This window comes from Chamaea fasciata, unplaced genomic scaffold (genome assembly GCF_029207755.1).
Source record: "Chamaea fasciata isolate MVZ Bird 193981 ecotype frontalis unplaced genomic scaffold, bChaFas1.0.hap1 SCAF_3, whole genome shotgun sequence".
Classification (NCBI taxonomy): domain Eukaryota; kingdom Metazoa; phylum Chordata; class Aves; order Passeriformes; family Sylviidae; genus Chamaea; species Chamaea fasciata.
Genome location: NW_027094088.1, coordinates 57,532,024 through 57,540,356, shown reverse-complemented (window position 1 = coordinate 57,540,356; position 8,333 = coordinate 57,532,024). Strand labels below are relative to the sequence as shown.

At 37.4% G+C, this 8,333-nt stretch overlaps 1 protein-coding gene across 6 annotated transcripts in view; it reads right to left on the bottom strand.

The window, feature by feature from the left end:
* Nucleotides 1–609: 609 nt before the first annotated feature.
* Nucleotides 610–8,333, bottom strand: part of AHI1 (Abelson helper integration site 1) — an 89,325-nt gene continuing 81,601 nt past the window's right edge. For all 6 annotated transcript variants that reach the window (XM_066179126.1, XM_066179129.1, XM_066179130.1 and 3 more), the window contains 2 exons: nt 5,282–5,361; nt 610–1,765 (listed from right to left, as the gene is read on the bottom strand). In XM_066179126.1, coding sequence (XP_066035223.1) covers nt 1,528–1,765; nt 5,282–5,361 — 318 coding nt within the window. In that variant the 3' untranslated portion in view covers nt 610–1,527. The remainder of the gene's footprint in view (nt 1,766–5,281; nt 5,362–8,333) is intronic.

The window sequence follows — 8,333 nt, the reverse complement described above, 5'->3', positions numbered from 1 at the left end:
AGGACATTTTAAGAAATGCAAGATGTCGAGATTTTTCCCCTTTATAGAATCTCTAAATGCCACATGTCACACAGGATGATGAGCTGAAACACACTGCAGGGACATAAGAGGTGGGGAGCCTTGACAGAATCAGGCAACCCCAGGATTGAGGTAATTTTACACCACCTCTGACTGGGGAAAGAGACATTGCTAAGTTTCCAGTACACATATGCAAGTCCCATTTAGGGCATGGCTCCATGCACACACTCTAGGCAGAGCAAAGTTAGGACTGCTGGCAAATAACAGCTACCAGTGGGGAGAAAAAAAGAGGATTTTTCTGCTGTGCTTTACTCGAAAGAAGTTTACAGATTTTTCTGGCTTCAAAACATGTGCAAGGAAGATACTACAATATACAGCAACTAGTCCTCTGCATCTGGGTGCATTTCACACATCAGTGCCCAGCATTGTTATTTTCACTTCTTTTTTTAATGGAATCAAGTGCTCTGTCTACTAAATAAGGGTTTTCTAATTTTATGTTATTTATTGCTTCAGAGGGGGAGGAGAAAGAATTTCCTAGCAGAGTAAAAATAAACTGGACATCATCAGCCAGAAAAAATACCAACACTAACTGGTAGAAAGCGTTTTGTTTAATATAAAATATAAATTATTTAACATCATAGATAATTAGTGAAGTCATTAGCAAAAGTTCACAAAATACTCAAGTAGAAAAATAGATTACTGACGCTTACAAGTGAATAAGGACTACAAGTAAAACAAACAGCATAGATGGATATGAAATATTTCATTCAGACAAAAGAAAGTTTATTTGGCAGGACTGCTGCATAAGCAGCCAGGAACTCTGACAAAACTGCAGTGAATCTTCACTATGTGCACACCTCATTTGAAAAATACAACTGCCTGGAATTTGCAACACTAATTTATTTTGATAAGAACAAGTAGTCCTACTGAAGACAGTGTAGTTGCATAGATAGTTACTCCACAATTTCCTTCAGAGCTGCAAAATGCAGTCCAAACAGATATTTGATGTCAGGAAAATATTTGTGGAAAGCTTGTGTTTTCAGGTACACCTCAATGTCAGCACTCCTTTGGTATTTTACCATTCTGAGTACTCTTCTATTTTGCTTACAGCACACTTTAAAATGCTAATTTAATAATTTATGTAGTGGTTGGGCTTGTTTTGCTCTAGATCACACTTTTTCACTTGATTCTTTGCGCCCAGTGGATTGATCTACAGCCTACATAAATGCCTAAGTGAAGGTTTAATCAGATACCAAATTAGGAAACACTGGATTTGACAGTTTCAGTTCTTTTCCAGTGCAGTGAGGAGCTGAACCTCCAAGTTCTGTTGATTTCAAGGAAGCCAGGGCAAAAGTCATCCAAAACAGGTTTACACCATTGATAAGTCACAACTGGTACCATTTTGCATATTTAAGTATTTTAATTTGTTTGTTGTTAATCCTAGAAGAGTGATCATAATTGCAGCCTTCAACGCGTGTAATGAACGTCGCCCCAGTATTCAGAAATAAATTATGCCTCTGCGTCATGGCATTCAGGCTCAAAGGCAATATTTGTCCTTCCATTTGTGCTTAAGTTTGAGCCTCTCGCTGCTTTTTTCTTCTTCTTCTTCAATTCCACCCCATGGGATGTAGGTTCGTTTTCAACACCATTAGTTGTAACTGATGACAGAGGAGTATCGACACTCATTAAGTTGTGCTGATTTTCTCTCTCATTCCTTTGTATCCTTTTCTTCTTTTTCTTTGTACCTCTAGAGGAAGGTGGATATAAAAAGAGTAAAAGAAACACAAAGTTAGCCCAAATTTAGAGCTTTTTCCACCTACAGCTGATGTGTTAGAGCAATTGTCTGCCTGTCCTCTTGAGCACAATGCTGAAACAACTACAAAAACTACTGTTCCACAGCAGAACAAAGACAGAAAAACCATGAAGACAAAATATGAGACCACTCCACTAGTCTACTTTTTATCATAGCATTGCTTTGAAAAGAACTGCTCATAATCTTAAAAATCAGCTCGTCTTGATCAATAGCCAACAGATGTAATTAAAAAATACAAATTACTAGTCTCCTCCTCTCATAAAAGCAATTGCACTTGGTTTTTTTCAGTTTCCTGAGCTCAGACACCAAAATACTTACAATTAGGGAGAGATTCCTGGTTTATTTATGCAACTAGAATAAGACAGGCAGTCAAAGTGCATAAGCTTAGTTTTTCCATTTTAATTTACCTTAATGAGGACAGAGTCAGAAATCACTTTCATGTCTATTTATGCTTATCAGCCTTCATACAGTGCCAAAAGGATCAGTCAAGCTCCTGTATCCCAGTTGATGCCTCTAACTGGTCTCGCACATGATGGCATATGTTACACCACTTCTACCATTAATTCCCACTCTTGGTAGAATCTGTAACTTTATTTAACTATAAATACGAAACAATACTTTGACTCTAACCTTTCAAAGGAAGGTATTGTCTTTGTTCAAAATTTATATTGTGCCTAGCACAAAAGGGTCTTGGTTTATGACCTGAACTGTTTAACGTGGCTGAAACACATTGGCAAATGGATGAATCAAGACTGAAGAATGTAATATGTGTCTTTTTCACAAAAATGGTGTTACAAGTGCTGCACTGTTGATGATACTGTTCTAAAGTAGTCAGATTTTATAGATGAAAACATTTACACATCAGCCTTGCTAATGAACTGATTCATATCTGCCTGTAGTTGGAACTTTTTTTAAAGCTAAACTGTATACTTATATGTGAATTGCTGCAGCTCTAGTTCTTACTGGAATATCCTAAGGAAAAGGTTTGGGAGTCTAAGACCCTCTGTGTCAGGATTCCTAGAACAATTTGAGGAGTACTGCTGCATGAGGAAATTAGGGTACAAAGCCACAATTATTCACTGTTACAAGTACCCATGTACCAAACCCAGTGTTCAGCTGGGTCTCATGTAAATTTATGCAGAGCACTACCTAGTGCAGCTCAAGAAAACCATACAGTGGGAACATACCTAAGGACATACTGGCTGTGCTGACAAGAGCTGATCATTAATATTCAAAGTGTAAGGTTACTATGCTATTTCCAATATAAAGCTACTCTAATTGTGAGAAGCAGTTTACATCCTTTTATTATTTGAACATCAAATGTTATGATGTATCAAAACTTAGATTAAAATCACTTGGTATCATTTCTCTATTTCTTCAAGAGTCTGCAGAAGACTGCAGTCAACTGCTTGGCTAAGACAAAAGTCTACTACCACCTTGTATAAAATTTGTTTTCCTATTGCAAAGCCATATTTAGCACCAGAAATTCTCAAGATATAGACATTTCATAAGGACTTGCCATTCATGTTCTTTTGCAGCAGATATTGTGGCTGTAGTGAACAACACTGTTCTAATAAGCAAACCAGCAATCATTCATTTGGCTTAGCAAGTAGCAGGTGTTAATGGTTCACTCCTCCAGACTGAAAGTCTTGTGCTTGGCAACCACTTGATTCTTAGGAATTGTGCAGTAAATAAATTTCATATTATATACGTCAATGTGACATGAATATTAAGTATATTTTCACAGGAAAATAACAGCATGTTTTAGGTGGAGCAACTATTTAAGTACAGATTGGACTGGATCTCAAGTCATGTTGATATTGCTGTTAGATGCTGAAATATAAACCTTTTCCAGTTAAGATGGCAACTTTTGCATGTATGTAAATTTTTAAGATTATTTCACGACACATTGACTTCAGTAAGCAAGAAAATTAGAGTCCTGGCAGGTTATGTTTTCAGTAAGCAGTAAAGTGGGAGTTTTCATGAAAAATAGGCAGCCCCGTTTCAGAGCTGTTTTATTATCTGATGTGTGCTGTATAAATACCTATAAACAGAAATACTGACAGTTTTTCGCACTAGTGGCATCAGCAGTGTCAGAAGATTCTTTTCTAGCTCTCAAAATAAGGCAACAGGTTGTAGTCTTTTCTGAAAAAAATCTGGTACATGTGGTCACTGCCATAAAGTGCTGTGACATGGAGCATGCATGAATTCCGACTGGAATCTCCATGATGCCCCTGCTCCCTTCAGTTTAGGGTGAGGGAGCACATGCCAATGAGTCAAGCATGTAGGTGTCTTCTTTCACCTTTTTGAACTGTAAGTGAAGTGATTTTTGGACTCTGTTCCTTCAGTGTGAATCTTCTCAGGATAGCTCTAGTTTCCATTAAAATGAACATTTATATTTAATATGACTCAAAATTCTTGAATTTTCATCAATCTTTTGTGATTCCACATTTTAAATCTGTGGTCCCACATTTTTCAGTGGATGCCCTGGAAAGGTCACTCAAAAGAATTGTTTCATGAAGTCCTACCAATGGAGTTGAGTCATCCCAAATTTTTGACACTGACTTCTAACAGACTGTCAACCGTCGCAGTAACAGTGCTTTTAAGGCATTTCCTTCCTTAATGTATATACTACTAGAATAGTTGAGTCCAAAATTCACCACTGAATTCTGTCAATGTGTAGTTGTACAGCCCACTCCTCATCATAGTTGAGGGTTAAACTTTTCACTCACAATTTATTTTCAAATCTACATACAGCTGGAGATACAAAACTCAGATTTAAAGAAAGGTTAAAATGAAGTATGTATCTGCATCTACAGCATAATGTACAGATTATTTACACGAGGAGGGAATCAGTCTGGAAGATGATTAGTGAAATAACTTTGCTTAGGTGACAGATACAATGGCAAACATGAGAAGTATTTTCAGATATCAAATTTTGACATAAAAATTGTTGCAAAAGCTAAAGATATTGTGGAAACTCCTGTTCAAAATGCTGAGATCTTATCTGCTCACAGCTTTCAGGAAACAGAGACCTACCATTTTTAAGATATTCAAGTCTCACCACCAACCAAAGGTGCTGCTGGCATCTTTTCAGAATGTGAAAACCTTTTGGAATTTACATTAACTAACTTTTAGAAGGTGCAAAAATAGCTTTCAGTCTGCAGCAATAAATTCTAATACATAGCTAAGGGATGCCAGTGAGCAACTACATATCCCTGAGTTTTGACTGTCATGTACATCATACCCTTGCTTTTCTGGGTGTGTGCATATGTGTATGAACTGTTATTTCCTTCACATTTTGGGTGTGAAGGACTCTCTCACTGATCACCCTAAAGCTGACTTCTTGTTTTGCTTGAAAAAAAAATAACCCTTCCAACATTTCTCACAGTTTTCAAACAACAGTTGTAGGAATAACACTGCAAATTGTTTTAAGCGTTTCTTGCTTACTGTGTTGTAGGTGAGTCTCTATCTGTGTCATGTTTGGAGATAAATTTCAGGTCCCCTGACTTACTGGTGACTGGTGACATCTGTAAAAGAAACAAAAAAACCAGGAAGGTAAAAAGACAACAGACAACAGGGCCAACACATGTGCATAGAAAACCCACCAGCTTCCTGAATAAGGACAGAATATACCTCGTTTGAAAAAGAATGTCTATCAGCCATAAAATGTTAACTCCTATGTGGTTACAAACAAGGAAAGAGTGCCCTGCTATATTAAAAAAAAAAAGCTACTTGCAAAGAAAAGACAGTTTTCAGGTATGTGTAGAAACACGAGGTTATGAATCTGCTTGAAGACAGCTTAAAACACACATTGTTTTAAAAAATTGTTATTTGTGCTACTACAAGTGAGAAAGCAGAATGCTATAAAGCCTTCTTGTTGCAGTTTTCACAAGAAAAACCTGTCTTTTTTAAGCCTGCAAGTTTCATTGAAAAGCAGTTCAAATCACTTCAGATTATTTCGTAATTCAGGGCTAAAAAGATTCCCCAAATCTAGAAAAGTAAATTCTCTCATTATTAACGTAATTAGAGGGTCTCTGGAAAACTTGCTCCCTCTACAAACAAAGCTAATCCTAACAGGTCTCAAACTTAATGAAAGAATTCCCATAAGGAAATGTGAATGCCCTTCCTTTTCTTCAGGGACAGGTTATTTTATTAGTTCAATATTATTTTTCTGCTGACTTAGAATAAACAGGATCAAACTCCCATTGACTTACTGAATTCATACATTTACGCTGCCCGCAACAACCATGTTTAAACATTAGTCATTAGAATTAGTCTGCTGTAAAAACACAGATTGCTGGATTAGTTTAGACAAAAGTCAGCCTATTAGAATACAATAATGTCGCATTGGCAGGGTTAGGAAGAAAAATCATCTACTTCACACACAAAATCCTTGTTAATACAGTAATAAACTTGAGACTAAGTCAATGGTAAAAGTAAACACAAAAGAAGGAACTATAATACCACTGATATGAAAACACAAGGGAGTGTTGTATAGGGAATGACTCCAAGTAATTAATACTTCCTTCAGCATTTATAACTTTGTGGTTCCTTGCCATACACAATCATGGATTCACTCTGCTTACAGTCAAAACAAAACCCTTTCCTGAAAATCCTGTGTGAATAAAGTTGAAACATTTTTACTCACTTTTTTGAGTAAATATTACAGAATCTTCTCACTATACTAATACTAAAATCCAATATGAACCATTTTGAAGAACGGTAGAGTAGAATTCCCTAAAGTGCTATTACAGAAGACCAACCTCTTATAAAAATAGACAAAGATTTTTAATACTTTCAGACACCTAAACACAGAAAATTATCCTTGTTTTACTATTAGAAGATTAAAGTATCCACTAAATTAAGCTGCTTAACTGAAAGTTCTTACGATCTGTTTTAAAAAGAACGCATCACACAGCCCTTCATATACTAAAGCACAGCTTTTTAGTTTGAGTACCAAGAAATGCAGAGCACACAACTGGAGACATTTGAATAGCTGTCATCTCAAATGGCAACTCATGAGAATTCCTAGGCCTGTGGAGACAGACTCCCAACACTCCACAGTACTGTTTATGACAGCTTTCTTACTTCATTCCTACAAACTTTCAAGCATGTAACAAAGGAGGAACTAGATACCGCATCTTTTTGAAGCAGATCTCGCTGTCACTACCTCCTTTTGTCTGCCCCACACACACCTTTGTGTCCCTCTCAGCCTACTCCTTGACCTTCTTTTCCCATTCCAGTGATGTCAGTAGTAACAGTACTGATGAAATGAGGGGATCAGTGGCAGATCCAAGAAGGCAGTGCAGGAGCTGGTGAAACAAGGGGATGAAGCATCAGGGGGAAGAAGTGGAGGCTGGGAAAACATGCAGGAGATACTTGGCAGAGGAGGTGTGGTAACACACACTGGGAACTCACTAAGGACATGTCAATATAAGGAGCAAGCCAAGGAAGGCTGGAGTATGGAGGAGCTGAGGAGGCCATTGGTCTCATCATTGTCCATTTCTAAACCTCTCAACCACTTGTTATGCATAGGCAGATCTTCCAGGAAGCTCCACAAAGCTCTGCGCTATTGTCACTGTCTCTGTACTAAGATACAGAAAAGCTGATGCTGGAACAGGCATGGTGTGAGCCATGATACTCTTCTAGACCGCAGAGCTTAAACATTAATATAGAATTATTAGGGCAGTGTTTGCTTTAAAGAAAAACACCCTAATGTTTCAGATACTTATGAATATTTTTCTGTTCACAAGAACAAATACTGAACACGGTACAAAAAAATGAGCTCATTTGTACAGTGCCACTAATGGTGTTCAATTTTGTTGCCATGTTCTAATTCTACCCTTGTTTGTGAGATATAGCCCACCAGAAGAAGAGAATACAAATACAGTTCATGTCAACCATAGAAGCTTGGATTTTCTAAACTTTTTTTTGGCTTTATGATCACAGAAAGGAAAATATACAGTACATATACAGTACATATTTTCCTTTTCTAAAGGCTTGTCTGCTTTATAGCTCTTTTATTTTATGCTTAACATTCTCTCTTGCTGCCACATAAGAAGGAACCAAGGCAGTATAAATGAAGGCAAAATAGACAAAAGCATATCAAGTTCCTGATCCCTGCTGTAGAATCCACAACACTAAACTCTTCCTGTGCAACTTGTGGGAGCCACCAGGTATTTCAGAACACACTTTCTAAAAGAACCTGAAGCAGACGGCATCTAAAAGAAATACTAAGGACATAGTCTCATCCTAAATCTACATTTTTGGTGGTGCCTTCCTCTAGGCTGTGCAGAGTTGTCCCTAAGACTCCAGGGGTTCTCTGGCAGACTAGGAGGTAGATGGACAGAATAGAGTGGTGCAGGAAATCTACTCAGATGATTCAAGCCATGACAGTAAATGAGTTTGCTCCTTAGCCTACAGAGGAACTCTCCCATAGAAGCTGTTTCTACAGAACTTCATCTAATTAAAAAACTCATTGGATCATAGACGGCAAGAA